The sequence below is a fragment of the Vicugna pacos genome, chromosome 1 (assembly GCF_048564905.1).
Source record: "Vicugna pacos chromosome 1, VicPac4, whole genome shotgun sequence".
NCBI lineage: Eukaryota > Metazoa > Chordata > Mammalia > Artiodactyla > Camelidae > Vicugna > Vicugna pacos.
The window spans coordinates 119,156,440-119,184,278 of record NC_132987.1 but is presented as its reverse complement, the minus strand read 5'-3'; the positions used below and the strand labels follow the sequence as shown (position 1 = coordinate 119,184,278).

Genomic DNA, 27,839 nt, shown 5'->3' with positions numbered 1-27,839 from the left:
AGTTTTTGTGGGGTCTTTTTTAGGTATTGTTTTTATAATTTTTTAAAGTTATTTTAAAAGCACACGTCAGTATTCATAACCATAAGGAATAACACTGTAAGAACCGCAGGAACTGGTTACAGCAGGAAATTCCGGAACCCTGGGCCAGGTGAGAGCAGGTCAGGAGACGCACCTTCATCACACCCCTTTCTCTATCTTCTGAATTCAGTGCCACGTTTATTATCTATTTAAAAACAAACACCATTTTTCAAAAACCACAACGATGTGAAACACGAGGGATATTTAAATGTCCCCTACTTAACCTTCACAAACTATTAATGAACGTGGAAAGAATTAGCAGCTGTGAACTCTAAATCCTTTCCCCCAGCCTTAGTGAACGTGTCAGAATCCTGGCAGGATTAACTGAAAGAATATACCGTAAGCAGATAAACAAGGGTCCTGTCAGGGAGGCTTTACACGGATCAGTGGTCCGAGGACATCCCGGGCACGCATCCCTGGCCACCCGACTGTTCACTGTGTGACCTGCCACTTCTGCCCGCAGCTCCCGAAAAACAGGCATGGGGCGCGTGGCCTCGAAGGGACCTGAGCCCCTGCAGATTCCTCGTGCGGCGACTCCTCCGCAGGTCGCTGCTCATCCTCGGTGGCTAAAACGTTCCCAGTGTGGTGACTGGATGTGGGACGCTGGTGTCCGAGTCCTCCACGACGCTCGTCCACTATAAATACGGCCATGTCCCCTGCTCCGCATCCTTCCTCAAAGCTAAGTCAACTGGGTGCCCGTATGTCTGAGAGAGGAGGGGACCATGAAACCCACTCCGGTGACAATGAACTACGCAGTACAGCACTGTCTTTCACAGCACAATTAGCAGAAATAATAACGAACTTATTACACCATTAGAGAATACAGGAATACAAAAATGACCTTGTCAAAACTGATGACAGAATTCAGCTTTATGTGGCTGTGGCCCACTTAGTTAATGGGTATGGTCCTCTGCCACAGACTGGTCGTAGCAAATGTGTGGCCACAAGCAAAGAAGTCACATAGCACTTGCAAAAACTTTAATTAGAAAAAAATGTTTTTAAAAATACTTAGCAGAATTAAATTCTATGGGCCAAATGTATATCCATTCAAATTAATTTAATCAGATTTCCTAAGTCGTTTTTAAACTTTGTTCCTTATACAGAGCATAAATATTAAATGCTTTAAAATTACCCTTCATTTGAAATGCTTTAAATATAAAACACACAGTTCAAGCACAAAACAATGCATTATGGTCTCAGAAATACATTTATAAAACACAATAATGAAAAATTAACAGCTTCGAATAAGTAGATAATACTAAACGAAGTCTTGCCCAACAAATGACATTTTAAACAAGAGGAAGGAAAGAACAGAAGCTATGTCAGTTAGTGTTATTCTCTCAGAAGTTCTGCAGAGATTAAAAAATAAATTTTCAAACTCTAGTAGTGGTATTAAAATTAAGTTATTTTCTAGTCAGGATTAAAAATAGCACAAAGTCTTTAAAGTACTTAAGTTATTAAATAACTTTGACTTTCCAGCTGTCAATGTGACCTTTAAAATACATCAAGAGTGTAAGTCACAAATAACAAAATGCCACCTCCCACAATGTCACACATTTCTTACTACAAATTTGGTGTCATGCTGGACAGTGCTTACGTGTGAGACTGACATTTACGGGTCATGACAAATACCCAAATTCACGATTCTTACGAGAATCTGACGAAGCCCAAGAACAAACACGTTGAACCAAAAAACTAACTTCTGTTTCCTTTAAAAAAACAAAAACAAAAAACAATGAAAGAGTATAAATCAGATTTTTAACCTCCCAACTGAAAATCCATTTTTTAAAGTGTCAGAGCTGTATTCAACTTCTTTTTCAGTTGAAAGGATGGAGCACAATAGCCACAACTTTGTTACAGACTAAAATCCAACAGGTAATTCCAACACCACCTAAAAACGAGGAAATGTAAGGTAAGAGCACGCCCGGAGCTGCGCCCACGTTTCCTGCCGCCGCTACCTTATTTACAGGCAGTAAGAGCACTTCAGTTCTTTCTGAGTCCTGCTGGGCTAAGACTGCGTTCCGTGGGTGCAAAATATTCAGACTTTCTACTGATTCACAGAGCTGCCTTTATTAAGCAGGAATTAGTCAGAGCAATGAACACTGATTCGAACCTCTCTTTCCTGCCAGAGAGATAGTATTGAGGAGATTAACAGATTGTAAAACCACCCTGTCTGACAATTTGTTCTTCCTTCTCACAACAGCACTATGAACACCAAGCAATGTTTGCCCGCACCTTTCCTGCCCCTCAGACGGCTGAGAGACAGGAAGACCAGGGGCAAGATGCCTGGAAGGGTGGCCTCTTGCTCCTGGGCTCAGCAACCCAGAGAACCACCAGCAGAGCCCTCCTGGGTGGGTGTGGAAAGGGGAAGGGGCGGGAGGTGGCGGGGGGCGTGACTGAACTGGAAATCTTTGGAACGGTCATCCCTTTGGCTTAGGAAATCACCTCCACATTATCATAAATCACAGCCAAAGGCCGACCGACAAGGATGTGCCCTGCACTATTCCCTACAGCAAAAAATCAGGAAGCTAAGTAAGTATCCTTCAACAGAGAGACTGTTGGATACATCCAACTGAAGAACAGCTATTCAAAATCCCTTAATAAAGAAACTTCTTAAGCTGTCCTCTTGGCACAGCCAGCAGCACATCAGTCTCCTAACCCACAGCAGTTTATTGATATGGGAGAAAGCATACGTAAGGTACAGTAAAAGGGGCAAAAGTGTTTCCGTGTTAGATGACCTCTATTGTATAAAAATAGATAGAAAAAAAGCTGGTATACCACAGTCTTTTCGTTAAGAGTTATCCATAGATAGTGAGACTTTTTTCCACTATTCTTTTATTTCTAATCATTCTACAATGATATATACTGATTTTAACATCTGAAAGAAATTATCTTTCAAAAATGAAAGTGGCTGATAGCAGTAAATGCTGCAGACAGGCTAAGCATCGTGGGACCTGAGACGGAACCACAGGAGTTGGGAATTAGAGGTGGTGCTTCAATAAACGGGGTATCAGACCCCAGGAACTGGGCTTGGGTTCTGGGAGCAGGCTTGGGCTGAACTCTAGCTCTGCTACTGAACACTTCAGTGGCGCGGGACAAGTTAAAGAGCTTCTCCACACGTCAGTTTCTTCACTGCAGGCCCCATGCGGGGCTGAGACACAGGGCACTGCCCACGGGCGGCGGGCTGACGTCGCGGACAGAGTCCCCACCACACACCTCCACACACGCCAGTCCATGCTCTTCCACTGTGTTTCCAGAACCCTCTTACCTGCCACTCTAGTAGGAAATGCCACCAGGCGGTCTAGTGGAGTTATCCATTTGCTCGGCACCACGGCCACAGGGACAGAATAATACTTCCAAATGAGCGAGACCATCAGGGCCGCCTGCAGAGACACGGCTGGTGAGTGGGAACATCCTGTCTGTCGCACAACCGACCGCTATGAAAGGTGGGGAAACGTGAAAGCAAACAACAGAAACTCTCCAAATCAATGACCTCAAGCTCTGTCGGCCAACAGACACACAGGCACAGCCACCGCTCACGGGCACATGCTGTTAAATTAGCTGATAAATTAAGCAAGGTCTCCCATCGGACAGGTGTCCTCTCACTGAGCATCTCCTTCAAGCAGCCAGCTTGTGCTAAATACGCCTCATCAGCGATGTTAGCTAGCTCTCCATCCACGCAGGAGTGCCGGCGCCCACGTGCAGAGCCGAGCCCGCTAAGTCTGAAGGCGGGTGGAGAAGCGCGGCTTTCTCGTCTGTTCCCAGCAGCGTTCCTTCAGCTGTCTTTCATCCCCCTCGTGGCCTATGCCACTCAAATGAGCAGAACTGAAAGAGAGCGTCTCGCTTAACTCCTGTCCCCGTGAAACCTACCTTGAATCAAAGTGACAGTGCCTCAGGATCAACGCACTCAAATCTACCCAAGCAGCCTGGGCAGTGGGGGGCTGGGCCCGCATCCTTCACCCCAGCAGACATCACACCAGCACGAACCTCAGCAATCACTTAAAGCAGCCGCTGAAGTCTACACGCAGCAGACACGGGACCTTAGGGGACGCAGCAGCAGGAAGAGTCCCACAGGGAAGGATACAAGGAGAAATCCCCCGGCTAAGAAAGCTGGGCCTCGGTGATACTGGACTTCAGTGACTGGCGTGCCCCCGTCTGGAACGTGGACACTCATCTACGTGTCCGCACCCCACGTGACAAGAGGCGGCCCACGTCACTGAAAACACCATGTCTAAATAAGCTTCCTCACTTGGTCGCCCAGGATCCCAACACTGCACTGAAATAAAGATGATATGAAAGGACTCCAGAGAAGCTCATTTGCTAAAAAGTCCAGTATTTAACAACTCTAAACGAGAAAGGCTAAAGAGACTAAAAGGAAGAAAGGCTTTTTCTTTTTCAGTTAAACTTATAAATTCAGAGTGTTGAGAGTTGGCACGCCTGCAGGACCGCTCAACACCGCGGCTGGAAGCCGAAAAGCCTGAATTCCCAGGCCTGGTTTCTGGGGCCACACAGTTCTGGAGGACAGTCCATTATCAACTCCAACGGCTGCAGGGGACACAACAGGACACTTACTTGCAATATGTAGAAAGCAACGCTTATCACCCATTTTATCTTGGCCAGCTGAGCTGTCCGCGCTTTCACTGAAAGGAAAACCAGGATGATGATCATATTCGTCCTCAAAAATGAAGAAAATATTCAAGTACACAGAAATGTTATTTCCTCTCATAAAATATTTTCTATGTATGTGCTCAATATACCTAGAAAATATAAAATAGAATTTCTTAAAAGTCACCCGCTATGCCATTATTTAAAGTAGAATCACACACAGGTTATGAGATATAAGGCTTTAATTTTTAAAAATCTTGAAACTATTCATCTAAATCAGAGATCCTTTTTACAATGCAGTTACCAACAGGACTAACTTTTCTTCCCGATGTCCCAGTCTACATGGCACACTAATCTGCAGGTGGGAGGCTAGTCTGTCTCGGCCCGGGCAGGCCCCGCTGTATGTTTCCACAGCCACACACACTCTCAGCACACGGGCTGTCCAACAGAAGTGCTCTCCATCCCTGGAGACTGTTAGGAACAGTGGCAAACATAAAGTTGGATAAGGCCTGATCCCTACCCTGAAGTCTACACTCAGACAAGGACACCGCCAGGCATTTTTCAGAGAGTGCTCACAAAAGCCCCTAGGAATCCACTATGGGATTTTTCTAGGCTTCTCTCAGAAAAGTATTGATTTCGAAAATGTCAACCTACAGAGAATGAAGAAAATCTAAGAGGATGTTACATGTTTCTCCATTTAGAAGGCAAATGTTCACCAGCAACTAAGGAGAAAGTAATCATTATTACTGGGTCCCTTCTAGACAACTTAAAACTTCCTATCAACACTGAGAACACTCAAGAATCAAAGCAGATATGCTATGAATCTTTCCATAAAGAATTCTCCATTAATCAGCCCTTAAGAAGCTTTCCATGCCACAAGTGCAATCAGTACCATGAGTTTTGAGCTTATCCGTCATCTTGTTGATCTTTCTCTCCAGCCTGGCGTATCTGGCGAACTCATCCATCATGTTGACAGTGGAGAGCTCCTGCTTCATGTCCTGGATCTCTGCCCGCATCTGGGACTCCTGCTCTGCATCCTTCTGCAGCACCCTGGACATCTGGGGGAGTAAACAGCTGGGATTGGTGCCTTTCCACGTGGGGTACGCCTTCCCCTCACCTCCTCCACCATGCTACCCCGCTGCTTCTTCCTGCTGGGCAAGCTGCCCTTTACCTCCAGAGCTAGGCTCTGCTGCCTCGTCCTGGTCCTGGTCCTGGTCCTGCTACCCACAACAACCACAAAAACAAGAACTCCCTCCCAGGCGAGTCTCTACTCAGCTATGTTTTTCCTTTCGCATGCATGTCCATGCATGGCTCCCGTACACACATATCCTTCACTTTAGATGTAAAATTGTGATTATAAAGTGAAAACCAATGCCATTCTCAGAGCTGCATTCAGGTGACAAGGACTGCACATCCTCTTCCCTGCGGGATGGCAGATGTCAGGGATGAGTTGGTGGCGCAGTGGGGAGGGTATTCCCACAGAGGGGCTGCCTGGGACGAGAGTCAGGGTGAGGGGAGGAAGACACCCAGCCGAACACTCTGTCAGAGCCCACTGGGGCAGCGGGCATCCATACTGGGGAGGAGGTGGTGGAGGTGGCAGATCAGTTACAAAGAACTGAGCAAGTCAAGTAAACACACTGAGGAAAAGGGGAGCCAGTGTTCTCGCTGTCAGAAAAAGGAGCTGGAAATAAGGATCGGGAGAGAACTAGAATGAGCCCTGTGGTGCCGGGTTAGAATAGGAAACATGGGGTGAACTCGCTGTTTTCCACAGATACACAGAGGAAACAACAGGCATAAATGTTTGTGAAGTGGCACTTCTGACAGCAAGGCCCCACATGGGAGACAGCTGGCCCAGGCGCCCTCCCCAGGGCCTTGGTGTAGCGGACTCCGACCCGAGTGTGAAGGTCACCACCGCGCAGTCCCCAGACGCATCCCCCATGCACCCACCCACACACAACACCAGCCATAACACTACCCGTGGCGGGGCTCCAGATGGCAGTGGCTGCCAGGTGGCGCTCGACAAACCACGGGGACAGGCGTGGGTCCCAGGAGAGCAAGGAGACCACAAGAGCGCACTGGTGCGGGGAGGTCCACTGGCAGCCTCATGGGGACTGAAAATTCCTCAGGCACCTGCCCCTAATGATGAGTGTACATGCCCAAATCAATGCCCACAGTACCTGATGAGATGCAATGAGAACACAGCAACCTGTATGTGACATCCCCACCAGACATCGGACAGAGATGCCCACGGAACATCATTCAGCAAAATCACTCCCTCTGATACTCGGAAATGTCAGCCCATGCAAGCCAAGGAAATACCCAGACTCCTTCTAGACTGAAGAGACTTGACAAGCATGTACAACGCACAGTGCTGACTGCGGTCCTTCTGCTCCAGAGGACGTCGCTGGGAGGAGAAACCCTGATCCAGATAGCAGCAATGTACCTGACGGCTGTACTGCGGGCAAGGCCCCTGCTTAGACACTGAAGTATCAGAGAAAGAGGGCGCTCAACTGACAACTTACTCACAAACGGCTCAGGAAACAAAACCAGTCCTTTGTATTGTATGCGTAACTTTTCTGCACATTTGCTTTTGTTTCAAAATTTTTTTAATATATTAATAAAAAAGATGAAAGAGGATAATATATTTAAGTGTACTGGCACATAGCAAGTGAGTGTGTCAACTGACAGTTATTATCGTCAACAATAAGTGAGTCTGTCCCTCTAGCTCCCGGTCCCCTCAGCCTGGTGCACAGTAGGGCGACTCTGCAGTTCCAGCTGGGGAGCCCCTCCTGCGGGTCTCCTAGGCCAGTCCAGGGACTGCGCACCGAGGCCCTTTGGTCTCCAGAGGGCGCCTGCGCAGTAGTACAGTGTGTTCACCACTGCGCCGCTTCCTGCAGGCCCCAAGCCTGCAGTAGGGGGTCTTCAAACTCGGCTCTGCCTTCTCCCCTTTGTCCTGGACTGACCACAACCCAACACTCTAACTAAAGGACATAAAACTCCAACCTGATCCACCCTGAGAAGAAAATAGGAATGAGGCAAATTATCCTTAAAAATCAGAGAATGATCTTAACGAGCAAGGACTCTACAGATGCTGCTTAAACTTCGTAAATCAAGAAACAGGTGGGGAAAGGACATTTGGAGGTGACAGAGAGATTATCCTGTTTTGATGGTTGTCTTACTGATTATGTGTGCCAGAACTCATCAAACTGCCCACCTACGAGAAGCGCATTTTGTTGAATGTAAATCACACATCAGTAAGCCTGACTTTTAAAACTAGGATTTAAAAAGAAATAGAGGGGCAAACACATAAGCACTACAGAGAAAATAGGCTATGCTTCACAATTTTTTTTTTTAACAAATTGAAGGCCTGGAGCAATCCTCCATTGACCAAGTTTATCCGCACCATTTTTCCAACAGTATTTGCTCACTTCTTGTCTGTTACATTTTGATAATTCTCATACTATTTCAAACTTTTTCATTATTATTATATTTGTTACAGTGATCTGTGATTAGTGATCTTTGATGTTACTACTATAACTTGCTGAGGGCTCAGATGGTTAGCATTTTTTTAGCAATAAAGTATTTTTTAATTAAGGTAGGTACACTGGTTTTTTAGACAGAATGCTATTGTACACTTAACAGATCACAGTATAGTGTAAACGTAAATTTTATATGCACTGGCAAACCAAAAAGTGTGTGACTCACTTTACTGTGATACTCACTTTACTGCAGTGGTCTGGAACTGAACCCTCAATATCTCCAAGGTACACTGTACATAAAACAATTAAAAACTGGTTAAAACCGGTTACTCAGGAGTGGAAGGTGAACAAAGGTGGGATAATAAACTTGAAGGCAACAGAAAAGATCTATAGTTAAAATCAGGCAATTGTGCTCTGGGATGGGGGTGGGGGTGGGGGATTGCATTAAGAGGTATGAAAAAAACTTTGAAAAGTGTTGCCAGTAGGTACCAACATTAATCCAAGAGCTCTTTATAAATGACCATTAAAATATACCAGAATTACTAACTGAATTGTAAGATTTAATAAGATTTGAATGTAAATGTATTCTTAATACTAATTTTTAAAACAAAAATAAATCTAAGTTTTATGTACTTAAAAGTGTATTAAATCTCCCACTTTACAGGAACAGATAAGCTGTATGGGGTATATAGCTTTTCAAGAACCTGGAGATGGGTTCACAAAGAACTCTAAAGCAGTAAGTTTTTAACATTCTTATCAAAACGATGGGCTGGTCGGAGAATCTAGAGAGAAAACAAGGGCAGAACCAATCCTTCTGTAACTCTTGTCCCCAGATGCTGGCTGTTTGGTGTGAGCTCACAGCATCCCCCTCAGGATCCTGTCCAAGTTCGATATTCTCGTTGCCAACAAAATGCCAGGACTTGAACTTGGGGTCACACTGGGGAGGTTTAAATCCTCATTCCACCACTCACTGGCTGAAATTCGCTGGACCAGACCCATGTGAACACTGTGCAGGACAGTTACAGCTCGAAGGCTCGTCCCTCTTGGAACACGGCAGGGGCCCCTGGGAATGACACACTCAGGTGTGTCCCTAACAACGGGGGCCGACTCCTTACCCCGGGAAGGGGCCAAGGCCCCTGCCAAGCTGCAGACCCAGAACAGGCCCACATGTCACCCGTGGCCAGGGCCACCAAGTCAGACCCCCTCCTCGCAGCACTGGTCTCCCACATGTGGAAGACCCCATCAGCCAGGCCCCACTTGCTCGTGAGTACTCAACCCCATCGCCCCCTCTTGTCATCTCCTCAACTAATACTTGGGGCCCATCCTCATGCCTGGTCCACGGCAAGAACTCCCTAGACGACGTGCTCCCTGGAAACTGGGAGGGTCTCAGGAAGACCCGCAGTGGCAGGTCCTGCAGTGTCCACCCCTCACCTCAGTGACCCAGGCCCCTAGAGGGAAAGGGAGGCGGCCACTTTTCAGAGCAGAAAACTAAGGGTAATTTTGAAGTCAAATATAAAACTGGTGGTCAGCCACACAAATCACTCCCAAAACGGAAGCCTGCGCGGTGCCCATGTGCAAAGACCGCAACACGCTGATCTGTGAGGGAGGGGCCATTGGCGCTTGCGCAGTGCACGTGGCTCGCCGGGGCCCTCGGGCCGCCCTCCAGCCCGTTGGTCCTGGGGCGCCTGCGCCGGGTTGGCTCTCCCGGACCCTCACCCCTCCTCCACCACGCCAAGCCTAGGGCGCCTGCGCAGTGTACGCGGCTCGCCCTCCAGCGCATAGGTTTTGGGGCGCCTGCGCAGGGGACGTGGCTCACTAGGACCCTCCTCTCGCCCTTTGCCACGCCAGATCTGGGGGGGCCTGCGCAGCACAGTGCTACCCAGGGTCGTTTTTGTCCCTTCCTCCCACGCCTTTGGCTGAAGAAAAGTCCTGGATCGCATACATGAACCAAGCTTTCTCATCCATGTGTCCTGGGACCAGCTTGAAGGGGAAAAAATAAAGAACTCTCAGGAAAATTGTAATCAAGTGAACACTAAGGACTGGGTGTCCGTATCCACGCCCCAACACCCCACCCCAGTATTTGGCTGAGATCCCATCCCAGGTCCTTGCAGCGCTTTGCTGGAGTGAGGACTTCTTACACTTGAGAGATCTCCTCAAGGGCCTTCCAGACTAGAGCGGTGGCGCGCCCCTCCCCTGCTTCTGGCTGGGGGGAAAGTTACAGTTGAAGTACCGCGGCATGACACATTCCCAGTCAAACTGCTCATCGGGAGTCTCCCACTTGCATCCTCACATCAGAGCTCTTGACGGGGCAGCCTCCAATGGTCGTGCAGGAGCAGCATTTTACGCTACACGGGACCAGTGCGTTCCCTACAGCTTTTCACTGACCCTCAGCACAAACCCAGTGACCAGGGGGAACAGATCTCTTTATTACTTTTCCGGTTTGAAGGCCAACAACAGGGACTGTACTCGGTTAGAATAATGTTATGCTTTTGAACCTGGCTAACAACTCTGACCAAACAGTGTTACTACCAAGGGGAAGCAGGTTTAGGAAGCTAACTGGTTTGAGGTTAGAGAGGTTGAACAGCCTGTAGGATGCAGCACAGGACGGACACAGGTCTAAGGATGAACCCAGTGCTCTTTCACCTAAATGACAAACAGCCACCCTGATATGTACAAGCCTCGTGCATGTGCAGGCTGCAGTAATAACTTCTTAGGAGAGTGTGCTGGAGCGCAGGTTTGCTGTAAGCTTGGCGAAGGAGCCAGAGATGATGACAGGTCTTATTTATAGCCGCTGCCATACCGCAAACACATTCCTCCTTCCCCCTCCGCTTATGAGAAATTAGCAACAATTCATAGAGGAATACAAAACCAACACAGCCTCTTTGAACAATTGAGACTAGCTGCGTATGTGGTTCCAATATCAGGTGAAATGGGGTGGGTAGGAAGAATGGAGGTGACGTTGCAAGAAAGATGGGCAGGCAACCCACAGAATGGAAGAAAATATTTGCAAATCATATAGCTGATAAGGCGTTAACATCCAGACTATATAAAGAATTCCTAACTCAGCCACAAAAACACAGCCCCTCACATTCAATGTGGGCCCCCAGAGGGCACCCTTCCCCTAGGAACAGCTCCTGAAGCCCCATTAAAAAGTGGGCCAAGGACCCAAAAAGACATTTTTCAAAATATAGATAGTTGCACATGAAATGAAGTTCAACATCACCAATCATTAGGAAAACAAAAGTCAAAACCACAATGAGATGCCACTTGCATCCATTAGGATGGCTACTATCAAAAAAAATCTAAAAATAACAAGTGTTGGAGAATGAGAAATTGGGGCTCTTGCGCATTGTTGATGAGGATGTAAAATGATGCAGCCACTCCAGAAAACAGTATGGCAGTTTCTCAAAAACATTAAAAATAGAATTACCATATGATCCAGCAATTCCACTTCTGGGTATTTACCCAAAGAACTGAAAGCACAGACTCGAATAAATACTTGTACATCAACATTCTAGCATCATTACTCACAACAGTCAAAAGGTGGAAACAACCCAAATGGCCATCAAAAGATGAATGGGCAGACAAAATGTGGTATATACACACAATTGATTTTTCAGCTTCAAAAAGAAGGGGAAATCCTAACACAGGCTACAAGCCCTAAGGACATCATGCTGAGTGAAATAAGCAAGATATAAAAGAACAAATATTATATGATTTCATTTATATGAGGTGCCTGGAGTAGTCAGCTTCATAAAGACAGAGTAGAATAGTAGTTGCCAGGCGCTGGGGGAAGGAGGAACTGGGAGTCAGTGTTCAATGTGGACAGAGTTTCAGTTGAGGAAGATAAAAAAGTTCTGGAAATGGATGCTGGTGATGATTGCACAACAATGTGAATGTACTCAATGCCACTGAGCTATATACACACCTAAAAATGGTTACAATGGTTACTTTTATTGTGTGTATTTTACCACTTTTTTTTTTTTAATAAGAAGACAGGTGGGCAAGGGCTTGCTCTTCAGGGGTCTTCTATGCCATGCTAAATGCTTGGGACATCATCTTAAAGACAAAGTAAAATAAGTAAAGATTCTGAAGAGGGAGGGATAGCATTAAGAGAGAATTCCTTATGCCTCAGGAGAACCTGGGTGGTAAGGTCCTAGAACAGAGTTTTTACACAAAACAGGCACTCAATGGATACCAACAGAGTGAAACATAAAGTAGAAATCCTGCCTAGTCTTAAATACCCCCCCACCACCACTTTATACTAGGAAAGAAAAGCGGCAGAACTGAGTTCCCAGGACACTGCTACATGTACACCCCACCTTTGAAGTCTCCGAGTCAGTCCTTTACTGCCACCGTGGGCATACAGAGGGCGCCCTTCCCCAGGGATCAGCCCCCTAGGTTCCCCCTACACACCTCCCATCAAATTTGCCACCAAAACCCCTATTCATGCTCCAAAAAGCAGGGCAGAGGAGAATCACAAACCGAGGATCAAATCTCCACCCCAACAGTCACTACTAGCTTGATGACTTAGCACAATTACTAGACTGAGTCAGACACCTCCTCCGAGAGGTAACGAAGATGAGACGACAGTCACAGCAGCTGTGGCAACTGGACACGAGGTAAAGTACTCATGATGGGCAAAGCGCCCGTCGCTCTTTTAGGTACAGGAAACATCACAAAGCACTGACTCTCTGTCTACACTCTCACCCCACCCCACCCCCCAAGAATGGGGGCCCATGCACCTGAGATGCGTCCGTCCGTCCAGGACATGGCACAGCTCACACCGCATGCGAGGAAGCCCTGGACCCGTCCTGCCCCAGGCACTGGCCCCCAGCAGCCCAAGGCTGCTCGACGCCCCCAGGGACCAGGGGAAACGGAAGTGAGCGCGGCTGACAGGGCACTGGGAACTTCAGCCTGGGGAGGGTTGCCACGTGAAAACGTGGCCGAGTGTTGCCAGGTATTTTTCTTCTCCCCAATAATCCAGAAATCCGGATTTGAGAGTAAAGCTTTACAGCTGTTAGACGCTAGCAACTACCTCAAAAATACCTTAAAACACAGAACGGCCCAACCAAGACGCCTCCGCAGGCCGAATCCGGCCCTCAAGAGGCCAGTTTGAGACCCTTATCTGTGTCCACGTCAGGCTCGCCAGGGACTGAGGCGGAGAGCCCACCGGCCCCTGAAGGGCCAAGCAGCCACTTACGAAGGAGGAGAAGGACGGGAGGAGGATCCTGAGTACATTGCACCCAAACACGAAGCTGAGCACCAGCAGCCACGCCCAGCGGTCGGCCTCGGCCGCGCTCATCTCGCAAGCTGGCGGCGACGCCGGCTCAGCTAAAGCAGCTCCATGGGGACCACGCCGACGGCCGCGCCTGCGCAGTGAGCCCAGCGCCCCGCAAAGGCAGGCCGCCGCGCCTGCGCTTTACGCCGCACTCGGGGAGGCGGGGCCGGCTTCTCCTCCAGATCCTGCTTAACTGCAGCCTCCCCCTTGGCCTTCCCGGCTTCCGTAGCCTTCCCGCTGCACCCCCATCACGGAGGCTGAACCTGCTTTGTAAAGTTTGGTGTTAGCGCTGCTCCGTCTCTCGAGCTTTGTTGTATCTGCAAACCAGTTGTGTTATTATGTAATTAATATGTCCTTTAAACTGATTCACCTTTATTCCTAAGTAAATATTTATTTTTAAATAAACCTTTCCATAAGTAGAAAACTACCGTAATTGTAGTAGCAAGTAACCATAAAAAGAAAAACGTTTCGTAAGTAGTTGTTAGTAAGTAGTTAGGGTTTACATTTCAAAACTAAACACTGTAATAAATCTAAGAAATTTACAAAAGTGCATACCCCAAAAATAAGTATTAATTTAAAAGGCACTGTTTACATTCAGCCTGTGGTGAAGTAACCTATATTTAGGTGAAGATGAAGTTTTACAGAAAAAGTATTCCAATTCACGTTTACATACAGTAAATAAAGCAAAAGATGGTTAGCTGCCTCTTCTGCCGTGGTTGGAGTCCGAGAACTAATTCCCAAACAAAATGATCAGTTTGCTGTGGTTCTATACGTTTCTGATTGAAGAAAACATGTAACGCGAAGCTATTCAAAAGGAGTAGAGTAAATTTTTTCCATAGAAAGGTTTCTTGACTTGTAGGTGAGGCTGAACTGACCAAAACAAAAGACAGGCTTGCAGCCTCCTTCTCCTCCACAGCCTTCCCCTCCAGCTGGACCATCCAAAGCTGCAGCCAGGCTACTAGCTCCTCTACCCACTAGAGGTTTAGAAGAATTGGAAGTAGAAACCACCTCTTGAAAAGTGATGGTAGATCCTCCTGTCTCCACTCCCCCAGCCTCTGCCTTTTAGGCAGGAGAGAGTGTGGACTTCTCCCCACCCCTAACATACCCCAACCCAGTACCACATCCCCCTAGGAGGAGGATCATCAATTCCTGATGAGGCAAGAATATGACAAAAACATTGGAGAGTCTCCTTGACTGTGCAACAGTGGCGGGAGAAGACCAGCAGTACCTGGCCTACAGAGGCAACCTAATTTGATCAACTCAGCTCTCTATTTCATTTGGGCAACTCTCAAAAAGAGCACTAACAATTGAAGATTGAATTAGTCCACTAACATGTGGAAAGAAAATATGAAAGCCAGGACGTCTCAGTATGAATCAGTGTAGATCCAGTTAAGGTAGTAAACAAAATTCATCTCAAAACTGTATTAGTTTCTTTTTGCTGCTGTAACAATGTACAACAAACTTGGTGGCTTAAAACTACCCAAATTTATTGTTGTACAATTCTGGAGGTCTGAAGCCCATACAGACTTCCTTTCACTTGGCTAAGAACAAGGTGCAGCAGGACCGTGATGCTTCTGGAGGCTCTGTGGGAGAGTTCATTCTCTTGCTTTTTATAGCATGTAGATGTTGCCTGCCCTTAGCTTGTGACCCTCTTCCATCTTCAAAGCCAGCAATCATGCCACTCTGACTTCTGCTTCCATTGTCACATCCTCTCTGACCCTCCTGTGTCTCTCTTTCACTCTATAAGGCTCCTTGAGGTTACACTGGATCCATATGGATTAGCTAGGATAATCTCCCCATTTAAAAATATTTTGCTTAATCACATCTACAAAGTCCCTTTGCCACATAAAGTAACATATTCACAGGTTCTAGAGAATAGAATGTGGACAATTTGGTCGGGGAGGGTGCAGGAGAAACCATTATTCTGCATACTTTAAGACCATAATCCTTGTGAAAAAGAACCAAGATGATAGCAAGAGCAGCTCCACAAAGAAGAACCCAGTTTATTCATAAACTTGGTGTTGAAGTATCAGAGGGAGACAATGAGCTTCCAGGCACCACTGAGGAAATAATCAGAAGCACTACAACAGCTGTTAGATGAGTCAAGGCACATGCCTCAGCTCAGCCTCAGCTGAGAAATACGAAACTTGGCGCCCACACCAGAGACTGAGGAGCCAGTTATCGTGGAGATTTTTGTGTTAACATGTCTAAACACTTGACATGAACAAGATAGAAGTCAAATTTCGAGATCTGTGAGTTGAACAAATCCAGTGAGGGGTACTGATTTCACCTGGAAATCAGCATAAATCATGAAAAAAAGAACTGGATTTGAAATCCTGATCAAGATAGAGGCATTCAACAGTCAGATGCCAGCAGAGACGATACTAAAAATAGGCATCAAAGATCAAATAGTCCTCAGGCTAGGCAAACAAGAACCCAAGCCTCAGTGACTCCCGATGGCAATAGAACATTCCAAAGACTAGATTTAAAGGTGGTTCAAAACAGCAAAATACAATAGAAGAATCCTTCCCAACATTTGAAAGACTAGAAATGGAATTGGGGGTAGATCAGTAAGCAGTTCCCAGATGTCCCACATGCTGATTTGAGTGGTCAGACAAGCCAATCAGGTAATAGTGAATTCAGCCAAAAGGAGGAACAACCATTTAGAGTAGCACGTTTGGAAAAAATAGTGCTAGAATTAATACTACAGTGAGAAATACAGTCCAAAGACTATAGCCAATAAGGTTACGGTCCACCTTCAGTAACCAAAGCTGTTCAAAGAGTGTCAGTGTTTATTCTGAGGAATGTAATTCGCAAAGGGAAGGTAGATCTTTACACGAACTTCAGAAGTTCTGTTAAGAGAAGAGGCATAACTCTTACTTTTTAGAGGCAGATAAGAGTACCCTACTCTTTAATTCAAGACTTGAGTCAAGTATATCAGCAGAAAAAAGAAAAAGAATCTAGCAAGTCACAGCTGCTGCCAACACCATGCAAGTCTCACAGTAGACGTCAAGTTAAAAAACAAAGAAAGGAAAAAGCATCCATCCCATGGAAGATAAAGACTGGGACAGTGTTACAAATGGATTTCAGCCCAGAGCAAGACTGGCAGAAAATAGAAACACCACTGGGGGCTTTCGTCAAAGCATTTCTTGTTCAGAACAGACAGATCTTGGAACCTCTGACAATATAACAATCCCTCTTCATGGGACTTCAGGGGATGGATTTAGCAAGCTCTGTATCAGTGGCATTTATGTCAATGTTAAACCAGTCATGACTGAGACTGCAGAAATGAATTCTCTAACAGAAACCAAGTCTCGGTCAGAGACTCAGGAATGTCAGCAGGGACCAGAGACGCGCCGAGAATTGAGGGGCAGGTCAGTGACTGACAGCTGCCCACACGAGGCAGATTCTTCTCAAGACAGGCACACCCAGGAGGCAACACTGAGATGCAAGGTGAAAACGAGATCGCCTCAACTATTCCCAAACCAAGGGAAACGGCACAAAGAGAAGGAACACGTCAGCGGGAACTGAATGTACCTACTCTGAGCTTTGCCCACTTGGTTTTACTAAATGAAAATGATGATGATGATCACATACATTGCTGGCTTAGAGCAAACTGACAAGGCTTTCCACCGGGAACTAGGGGTACATCAATTTTCAGAGTAAATTAAGTAAAATCTGCGGTGTTTGTCTTAGTAACTTAGCACAAACTAGAAACAAATTTTATAGCAGTCATATTGCCCAGTGGCTGTCAGAGGCCTGGACTTGTCTACATGTTAGCAGCCTGTTTTAGGGTCCAAGATAGCTAACGATGAGTGAAGTTACGAGGATCTTTTAGAAAATTGCTTTTCAGCGTAGCTCAGTATTCAAACATTCGTGTGTGTGTGTGTGTGTGTGTGTGTGTGTGTGTGTGTGTGTGTGTGTGTGTGTGTGTGTTGGGGGAAGCTAATCAGAAAGAAAAATATAACAGATTGTAATTTGAGCTATTTTGCTGTTTTTCTTAACTTGTTAAACTTGTTCTACTTGTTTTAAAAAAAAGCATTTATGCAAAAGTTTGAAATGCAAATGTTAAATTGTCTTTAAAGGCAACAAGATTCCTATTGCTAGCTGGTGATGGAACAACATTGTGAATGTACAAATGCACTGGATTGTGTGCTTTAAAATGGTTAATTGCTTGTTACGCGAATTTCACATCAATTTTAGAAAAATATTGCTAGAACCAAATAACCTTTAAGATGTTTTTATTTCAGTCTCTTTGTTTTGCTAATTTGCCCTTCTCAATAGGCAAATTTCAGTAGGTTAAAAATTAATCTTCTTGTTATTAGTGCAATAAACTTCATTTAGACCTCAAATTTTCACAGGTTTTGTGCTATGTCCAGAAATTTGTCTGTAAATAAAACTGTCATTAGCTCTTTCTTTTTAAAAAAAATTTTTAAAACAATTCCAACCCGAGAAGATTTGCAAAAAATAAAAATAGTGTAAGAACACCCAATACCCTGTTTTCACATTAACCTACTTTTTTATTTGGAGGTACAGGGGATTGAACCCAGGATGTCATGCATGCTAAGCATGCGCTCCACCACCGAGCATATACACCCAGCCACGCCCATACTCACCTACTTTAACCTTAACATTTTAGCTGATCTGCTTTATCATGTGCTTTCTCTCTTTCAGTATGTCGCTGAGAAAGTTCCCTTGTATAATCACAGTATATTTATCAGCTTCAGTAAAGTTAACATTGATCCAATACTTTTATCTAACTTGCCATTTATGTTCCAGTTTTGTCAGTTGACTGAATAATGTCCTTTGTAACATTTTCTCTCCAATACAAGATCTAGACCAGGGTCAGCCATTACATTTAATTAACATGTCTCTTTGACCTCCTTTAATCTGGAACATTTCCATAGCCTTGTTTTGTCTTTTATTACATTGACATTTTGGAAAGATTTGAGTCCAGTTCCTCTACATCCTCACCAATACTTGGCATGAGCAATCTTCTAAATCTCAGTCATTCTAATCTGTGGGTAGTGTTATCTTATTGTAGTTTTTTGGGGTTTGTTTGTTTTTGTTGTATTTGTACAAACCTGCTGATATTGAGCAGGTTTTCACGTGCTTATTTGTCATTCTTACATCTTCCTGGATGAAGGATCTATTCAACTCTTTTTCCCCCTTTTTTTACAGAGTTTATTTTCTTATTTTAGTACAGAGTTTTCAGTTCATTCTGGATACAAGCCCTTTATCTGGTATATCCTTTACAAATATTTTCTCCCAGTCTGTGGCTTTTATTTTCATTCTCTTAAAAGTATCTTTTGAGATACAAATTTTATTTACTAACCAGAAATAGACTCATGGGCATAGAAATCAAACTATGGTTACCAAAAGGGAAAGGGAGGGTGGATAAATTAGGAGTTGGGATTAACATATATACACTACTATATATAAAACAGGTCAACAATCAATAGAAAGACTTACTATATAGCACAGGGAACTATATTTAATTTCTTGTAATAGCTCTAATGGAAAAGAACCTGAAAATATGCATGTATGTATGTATATATATATATATATATATGTATGTATATGTATAACTGCAACACTTTGCTGTACACCTGAAAGTAACATTGTGAATCAACTACACTTCAATAAAAAAATAAAATTTTTTAAAAACATGTCTTTTGAGGAGCAGAAGATTTTAAACTATAATAACAGAGAAAGTTGAACTGCCTGGGGCTGAGGCTGTGATCAAGATTGGCTGAGAATGGACAGGAGAGATTTTTGCCAGGTGATTTACATGTTCTAAAACTTGTGGTGATAATTGCACAACTACACAGATTTACTAAGAATCGTTGAGTTTTACATTTAAAGCAGGTGAGTTTTATGTGATTTTTTTTTTAAACCACAGTTTAAAAAGTCTGGGGGGAGGGTACAGCTCAGTGGTAGAGGGCATCCCTAGCAATGGTTCAATCCCCAGTGCCTCCATTAAAATAAATGAATAAATAAAAACCTAATTACCTCCCCCTAAAATTAAAAAAGAAAAAAGGAAAATTTTTTTTAATTTTTAAAAATTGTAGGTATTAAAGGCTTCTGTATCTCAGACACTTTACTAACTGCTGGCTGCAATTCAGTGAGGAACCAAACGTCCCAGTCTGTTCCCCTGGGGCCTAACTAAACAAATACCTGTAAGAACTGTAACGGCCAGGATACAGAGTTTTCAGGAGGGACACACAGGTTTACCTAAGTTTCTGCCTATGTCCTTGTTCCAAGGTTGGATGACAGGTTTATGGGCACTCATTAGATTGTTAGTAAATAATATAAAATAAAAGAGGGTTATGGATGAAATAATAATGGTATGTGCACCTTTTAAAACTTTTTTTTCAAAAATGTACAAAAGGATGCTACTCAATAAGAGGGATCTGATCTAAAGTGGGGTTGGAGAGCACGAAAGGACTAACGAGGGACTTCCTCGACTACATTCTTTTTATTTCATGCCACTGGATTGATTAATGGGTCTGTGTTAGAAATTTTCAGAACAAAAAGAGAAAAATACAGCCTTCTGACCCCCCTGCCTCCCCCAACAACCGTGAACTCACCAGCACTACACCAGAAGAGGCAGTTCTCTGTTCCCTTAGGTTGGATGAGAGATGAGAAAGGTGAAACTCTCCACATCAACTTTCATCAAGACCAGAAGGGTGTGCAAGACAGGCATACAAGTAAATTCGACTCATCTACAAGTCTCAGTCTCTCACCCCACTTAGGGCTGTTGATGGCGAGAATAACATTGCTGGCCCAGCTTACAGGACAGGCACCTTTTGGTGATGAGAAAGCTCTTTTTAGATCAAACCTAAATTTATGGTATTTCATACAGAGTGGTAGGCTGAGCTGATTACACAGCCCAGTACCACTGAAAGGAGCAAAGAGCATTTTACAACGTGCAAATATGATCAGTGCTAGCAGCAGGAAGGTGATGCCAGACGACGTGACCATGTAGACCGTAAGTCACAAGACAACTTAATTACACTCAGGCTCAATAAGTAGGAAAAATACCTAAGACTCGCTGACCAGCCTGTATCTGGTTTCTCCGCCTGGCAAGGAAAAGAAGTCATTCAGATGGGAATCGCATTCTATGATTTCTCTCTCTCTCATATGATTTCTGTGTCACTTAACTGTAATGAAATGTCACCTTATGATCCCTCTCTTCCCATTTTTTCCTTAATGAAAATTACACCAAAGGGCACACTTCATCAATTACAAAGCATCAGTTACAATCTGAGAAAGGATTCAGAAAGAAATCTTTCTTTTTTATTTGAAAAATGTAAAAGGAGCATTAAGTAAACATTTTTTTTCCTGTTTTTAATTGTTATTCCGGCCAACACTCTACACCACAGACATGGAGCAACATCTCACCAAACCTGAGACAGCTTCCTCCTGTAACTTTGTGAATGGGGCATCCTTCAAACCATGTCAGCTGAACGCGTCTATACCACTGCCTCCACTTTGAGAGCTCACCCAAGCCAGGGAAACCTTGAACTCACATATGATTTCAAGAATCAGGGAGAAGAAGTGCCCCTTAACAATGCAGTAGACTGTTTCCACTCAAGCCATAAATATCATGAAGTGGTTGCCCATTTGAGGGGGTGGTTCTCTTTTGAAGCCACAGAAGCTGAGGGATTTGGAATAGAGGCAGGGAGCATTCCTGCTATAGACTGAATGTTTGTCTTTCCCCCAAATTCAAAAGCTGAAACCTAACCGCCAACGTGATGGTTTTGGAGGTGGGGACTTGGGAGGTGATTAGGTCACGGGAGTGGAGCCCTCCTGAACGGGATTAGTGTCCTTATATAAAGGACCCTAGAGAGCTGCCTTCCCTCCACTGCCAGGTGAGGACACAGCTAGAAGACAGCAGTCTATGAGCCAGGAAGTGAGTTCTCACCAGACACTGAATCTGCCAGTGCCTTGATCTTGGACTTTCCAGCCTCCAGAATGGTGAGAAATAGATTTCTGTTGTTTATAAGCCACCCAATCTATGGCATTTTTTTTTATAGCAGCAAGAACAAATTAAGACATTTCCTTTCCATAATTGGGAAGCCAAACCTCACTGTGAGCAGGAAAGAATAATATGACCAACTTCCAGCTGGCTTAGTGCTCTTTCTAAAATAACAATCAGTACTATGGACTGCTGGAAGGGAAAGCGTGTAACAATAGTAATTCCAATGACCTTATCTAATAACAGTTATTTGTATAGTCATGTATCCATGAAGTTTGCAAGCAGGCTAGAAATCTACACGATATGGTAAGTTCTATGACTTTTGGTCATCTTCGGGCTCTTTCTTCGTGTTCAGACATTTCTGGCCAACTCGTCAGCCTCGTCGTCCTCGAGAGCTCCTGGATCAGGGCCTGTACCTTTGCTCTCATCTGCATCCCTTGCACGTCGTCCTTGCAGCAGCTAGGATATCCAGCAGCGCAGTGAACAGCAGGCATTCAAGTGTTCTGACCATCATCTCACTTCGTACCTTTCCTTGCTCACAGGCTCACTGCACACCTGCCCCAGTTGATCTTCCATCTTTAGCATGTGGACAAACTGACCCAGAGACTGGGCTTCCTGGGACACAGCACAGCACAGCAAAGTGGGGTCTAGGGCTGTTTCCACTTCTGCCCTTCCCTTCTACTCTCTAACTTCAGTCTGGTTTCCTCCCTACCACACAATGAAATCGCTCCATCAGGACAGGTGGGGACACCCTTAGTCGTCAGTGTAGCAGACACTTTCCAATCCCTATTTGACGATCCATATGACTGTGGTTTCAACCCTCACAGCACGTCTCTCCTTTCATCCATGTCCTTTCCCAAAGCTCCAGGCCTGTAGACCCAACTGCCTGGGATGTTCCCCAAACACCCCAGACTCAGTCTGTCAGCACCAAACCCACTGGCTTCCCCTCACACCCGTGTCCCTAACCTGGTGAATGGCTCCTGACCCACACAGCCTACTGAACGTAGATGATTATCAGCCCCTTCCCTTCTCTGTCCTTCCTCACAGAGCCCTTACTTTGTCCAGGCCCGCACTCCCTCCACACCTGGCCCTCCTCCCAACTCCAGGGGTGGGCCTGATTTGGTCTGAGGGCCTCCCATCCCCCTGGCATGTGACCCAATTCTGACCAATAAGTAAAGGCCGTTGACTGAGGACTTCTGGGAAAAGAGACAGTTCCTCCTTGGATGCTATAAATGTGGATGTGAGTCTGAAACTGCAATTCCAGACTGAGGATGAAGCCGACTCAGAAGGAGGCACAACAGAAGACAGGAAAGAAGCTGAGACTGTGCTAACACGCCGAGCCGCCAAACCCCCCGGTCAGGGACAGCCCGTGATGGGAGATAACCCATCTTCCTACTGTTTATGCTGATTTGGGGTTTTGTTGCTCCTAGACAGAAGTCTCTCTCCTCTCCCTCACACCAATCCCCTTAAGAATCCTGCCAGTTCCCCCCGCTAAAATACACCCCCAATCCTCCCTCCACTCACCTCCATCCCCACAGCCAGCATCCTGGTCATTCGTTGCCTAGACAACTTTAAATGTCTCATCTGGTCTCCTGAGCCTCCTCCCAGCAGCTCAACTTCACATCCCGACCTCTCAGCCTGTCTACTTCGAGGTCAAATCGGTGACATCAGTTCCCCACTTCAGCCCCTGCCCTCACATCCGGCCACTGCTTCCCTCCCTGACCACCGCACGTTCCCTCCCTCAGGTACACCAAGGTTGATCCTACCTCAGGATCTCTGTTTCCTCTGTCCAGAGGCTTCTCCCTCAGATCCCGCAAAGGCCCAGCTCACCTTAGCCTTCACGTCTCTTCTCAGAGACCCCCCCTGACTATATCGCCCACGGCAGCCCCATCAGGGTGCCTCCAGCATCCTCCATGTTGTGACACTTTTCCCTCAAGGCACTGTCACCACGTGAAAGACCCTTGTTGCCTTCTTTATTGTGCCCCCACCAGAACGAGAGCCCCAGGAGGCCAGGCAGCTGAACCCCCGCACTCACCGCCGTATCCCCAGCGTCTAGGGCGGCACCTGGTACCGAGGAGGCACAGGCTGGCAGCCTGTGGCCTATTGCTGATTCCACCGCCTCGATTTCCCTCAGAACCTTGTCTGTCACCACCAGCCCTGCCCCACGTTAAGCTTTAAACTCTTCTCTCTAGAATTCCTTCTAGAAGCACCTCTTTCCCAGTCAACCAGCCTGAATCAATGCGTGCTTTTCCCAGAGGGGAGTCATGGTGAGGATACTTCCGTGAATGAATATACACAAGGATCCTGTGGGTTCTTGGGGAATTTTTAAAATTTTGTGCATTCCTGTGATCATTTGACATTCCGGATCACCCAGCAGAGTCCACTTTTAGCCAAGCACTGCCTATGTTTTTGTGACTGTGCTGGGTGTGTGTTTAGGTTTGGCACCAAGTAGGACCAGCTTTCCAGTTTTACAGGTAATTATAAAAGCACAGAGATGATTTAGTTTATAAATAGTGTATCTTTATCATATGAAACCGAAGTCACACCACAGAGAGCTGAATGGATGATGGCTTTATACACATAAAGGGCCACAACTACTTCCATGGGGATCACATGGGCCGTGCACCATATCATGTAGCCATTTGCTTTTAGCAAAACCCATTCCACATGTTAATGTTGTTGGTTTAAATTTTATTGGTTTTGCAGAGATTTCTGGATTCAAAGTTAATTTTAGCTCTAGAGCTGTTTAAAGCCTCTAAGCGTTAAACATTTTAACCTTACTTTAAGTGTTCAGAGATGTAAGTGAACTTTATAATAAAAATAACTGAAGTCACTACTGGGGTCTGTAAGGACATTTTGTTATTTTATACAATGTGCCACATGACATGTATGTGAGTGGTTATTCGTGGCAGCATCCTTTGTGGGAACAAAAGACTCGAGGCAATTTGAAAAGTTCAATCAACAGAGAATTGGTTTTAAAGCATTTGGTTCATCTACATGGTGAGCTACAATGCAGCAATAAAAAGGAGGAGGAACCTTAAGTACTAACAGGAAACAAACTCCATTAAGTGAAAAATCCAAGAGCGCAAAAAATAAGGGGGAAAGATAGAAAGAAAGAACATACATACACACATTTGCTTGTATGTGCATAAGAGATTTCTGGAAAGATACACAAACAGCAGCAGCACTGGTTTCTCCTTGAGAGAGCTGGGTATCTGGAGGGACAGAAGTGGAACAGAGACTTCTCTGGAAATCATTCTGTACTTTTGGAATTCGGAACCACATAAATCTGTTCCAAAAATAAATGGAAAGGTGGCATCTCTCATTACCCACGCTCATATACAGGCATCTCAAACTAAAATGCTTTCAGAGGCTAGGCAGAGGATACAGGTGAGAGAACTCAGTAGGGCTGGCACCCTGGCACCCTGGAGAAAGGATGCCTCATTACAAGTTACCAGGTCAAGTGCAGCCTGTGGAATGCACACACAAAGGAGACCAGGAGAAGGTGAAGAGCTGAATGTGTGTGTATGAAATCATCTGATGTTGATATGTTGCCAAAAAGTGAAACTTTAAAACTTTACTGCTGATATACATCCAGAAGTGTATACGTAAGTGAACAGCTCAATTAATATTCACACAGTGAACACAACAGTGTGAGCAACAGTCAGATCAAGAAATAGACGGCCAGCCCTCTAAAGTCCTCTACTGCTCTCTTCTGTCTCTAGCTACCTACCCACCCCCACTACTACCCTGACTGCTGACAGAGTGGGTTCATTCTACCTGCCTTTGAACAGCGTATGAATAGGATCACCCGGTATTGCGGTCCGACATCCTCTCAACACTGTGCTAGTGAGATTCACTCACAACCTGTGCGGAGCTGCGAACAGCTGTTTCTCATTTTTGATAGTCTTCCATTTATTCATCTGTTCTCCTGTGGGTGGGCATTTAGGTTGCTGCCAGTCTGGGCCTCCAGAAATCAGTCAGCTATGAATATTCTCCTTCATGTCACCCAGTGAGCAGATGGAAGCATTTTTGTTGGGTATGTTTCTAGAGTGGAGTTACTGAGTCACAGGGTCTGTTTAGATTTAAAGGATACTAACAAACAGTTTTCCTACTGTGTTCCAATTGCTCCACGTGCTTGTGATGACAACTTTTAAAAAGCCTTGGTGGGTGAGGGGGATATAGCTCAGTGGTAGAGCACATGCTTGGCATGCAGGAGGTCCTGGGTTCAATCCCCAGTGCCTCTGTTAAGGGGGAAATTTTTTTAATTAAAACAAAACTTGACCAAAGCAAACACCTGTAGGCCACCAATTCATCACCTTTGACCTAGTGCATCTCCAGTTCTCATGAGAGAGAGATCTTTATGAAGAAAGTTCAGATCTCAGCATATCACTCCTTTGATTTAATACTTTGCAATGTCTCCCACTCCTTGGGTAACGGCCAAACTCCTTAGCTTGACATCAAATGCTTTCTGCAGGCCGGCCTTCTTTTTTCTGCCTCTTTTCTCTAATCTTCTCTGTCCACTGTCCACATGTCCATCCCTGCCACTCTGAAGGCCCTGGAGGGCCATCAGGTTCCACAAAGTCTGCATGCCTGAGAATGGACTATTTCCCTGCCTGTGGCTTCCCCTTTCCCCTATTAGGCCAGGCCAATTTGTGTACTTGATCTCTCCACTAAACTACCCTCCCAAATCCATGGGATAGTGTCCTGTCTGCAGTCTCTCTATCCCAGGACTTATCAGAACATCTGGCACATGACAGGTGCTCAGGACATGTTTGTGCCACAAACTCAGGGACTCTGATGTTAATTTTTTTTTTTTAATGCAGATAGGAGAGGGGGAAAAAAGAAACAAAAGGAGAAATTTTCATCTTATCCTACTCCAATCGTTCTCCCCAGAGGCAACCCCTGGGGACACGTTCTTGTCCATCCTCCGTTAGATACACAATGAATGTACAACTTCATATTCAATACAGCTATTTAGTCAATAGATGCTATGGAGAACATAAAGCAGAGAACTGGAGATGGCGAGTTGCAGTCCCAAACTGAAAGGTCAGGAAAGGCATCAATGAGGTGACATTTCTGCAAAGACCCTAAGGAGGCGAGGAAGAGAGCTGCCCTGGTCTGAAGCAACCCAGGAAGCAGATCAGGCCAAGGGAATAGCAGGTGATGAGGCCCCAAGCAGGGCTGCCCGGCCTATTTGTGGCAAGGAAGGTGAAACAGGGTGGCCAGCAGTGAAAACCGTTTGAAGGGGGCGAGACTGCAGAGGACTTTATAAACCACTCTAAGGACTCAAGACTTACTTGAATAAGGGAAGGCACTAGAGTTCCCGATCGGGGGCTACAGAGGCTGACTAGCGGTTTTCAGAATTCACTTCTTTGATCAAGAGCAGACTCATTATTTTTCGCAGTAGTTCAGTATTCCACTATGTGAAGGCGCCATCGTTTACCTGGGCCTTTCAAATGATGGACATTTGGTCTGTTTCAATCTTTCGGACTCAAAGTACTCCAATGTTTCCTCCTTTCCATGAATTCCAGCTGACAATTTTCTGATCAAAACCTTTTTCTACAGTAACCCAACTCAAATCTGTTCGTTTAAACAGGACAGTTTCTTCTTCATTAAAGAAACATAACGTGATCTCACTGGTTCCGGGATTCCCAGCTCAGAACCCCAGCCCGAAGCTCTTTTTCCACTTCAGAAAGGTGCCCAGGTGAGCAAGTGGTTTAAAAAAATGGGCAGGAGCCCGATGGCCGTGCTTCCCGTTTCACTTCTGCGAGGAGGGGTCGGCCAGGCCAGGGGCCTGAGAGTGTGTCCACGTCCTAGGACCAGGACTCAGGAGCCCACTAGGCTTCCGAGACGAACCGCTAGCAAGCCCTGCTCCTCCAGGAACGCATGCCCCAAAAGAAGCTACACAGCCAGAGCGGACGCGGAGCAACCTAACAGAGTTGCCGGATCGCCAGTCACGGACGTCGCAAAGACCCGCGCCTGCGCAGTGGCGCCCCGCGCGTGCCCGCGCCTACCTTCCTTCCCACGACCTCCCCTCCGGCGCCTGCGCGCTAGGACCCACTCGCCGCAGGCCCGCGTAGCTGGAGACCTATTAGATAGCCTTTCTTACCAACGGAGATGGGGCGAACTGATTCGTACTTGAACATGTTGTCTCTCCCTTCCCAGTCTATGAGACTAACTACAAACCTTCCAACCCAATTCACCCTAGAAGGGAGACACTGGACCCTCGGGGCTTTAAGGGAGCTGGCGGGCACCCAGGTATCCAGGAGGGTTGTGGGCGGGATCACTCGGAGACCACGTGGCGGGCCTCCGCCAGTCGGCGCGCAGACCGCACTTTGCGGCTCGGCTTCAAACAAACTACCGTGAGGCCAGAGCGGCCTGTGGGGCCCCGCCCCCTTGCCTGGGTCTGGGG

The 27,839-nt window shown here is 45.8% G+C and overlaps 1 protein-coding gene across 7 annotated transcripts; it reads right to left on the bottom strand.

The window, feature by feature from the left end:
• Positions 1 to 13: 13 nt before the first annotated feature.
• GET1 (guided entry of tail-anchored proteins factor 1) lies at positions 14 to 27,724 on the bottom strand. 7 transcript variants are annotated; one of them, XM_072969375.1, is made up of 6 exons: positions 27,537 to 27,724; positions 8,406 to 8,452; positions 5,576 to 5,741; positions 4,651 to 4,718; positions 3,347 to 3,461; positions 14 to 1,969 (listed from the first exon to the last, which is right to left on the bottom strand). In XM_072969375.1, the coding sequence occupies exons 1-6, from the start codon at positions 27,571 to 27,573 to the stop codon at positions 1,896 to 1,898; spliced, it is 507 nt and encodes a 168-aa protein (XP_072825476.1). In that variant the 5' UTR covers positions 27,574 to 27,724; the 3' UTR covers positions 14 to 1,895. The 7 variants fall into 7 exon arrangements, with proteins under 7 accessions (XP_072825476.1, XP_031540905.1, XP_072825503.1 ...); XM_031685045.2 differs by lacking the exon at positions 27,537 to 27,724 and adding an exon at positions 13,366 to 13,517; XM_072969402.1 differs by lacking the exon at positions 8,406 to 8,452 and having other exon boundaries at positions 27,537 to 27,623.
• Between the last annotated feature and the right edge of the window lie 115 nt (positions 27,725 to 27,839).

Excerpts from the sequence above, each read along its gene's own strand:
- GET1 (XM_006204963.4), bottom strand. The coding sequence starts at position 13,467 with ATGAGCGCGGCCGAGGCCGACCGCTGGGCGTGGCTGCTGGTGCTCAGC. Across the intron at positions 5,742-13,365 it reads TCCCGTCCTTCTCCTCCTTC|ATGTCCAGGGTGCTGCAGAA; the intron begins GTAAGTGGCTGC and ends TTACTCCCCCAG. Across the intron at positions 3,462-4,650 it reads TTGCTTTCTACATATTGCAA|GCGGCCCTGATGGTCTCGCT; the intron begins GTAAGTGTCCTG and ends GTGTCTCTGCAG.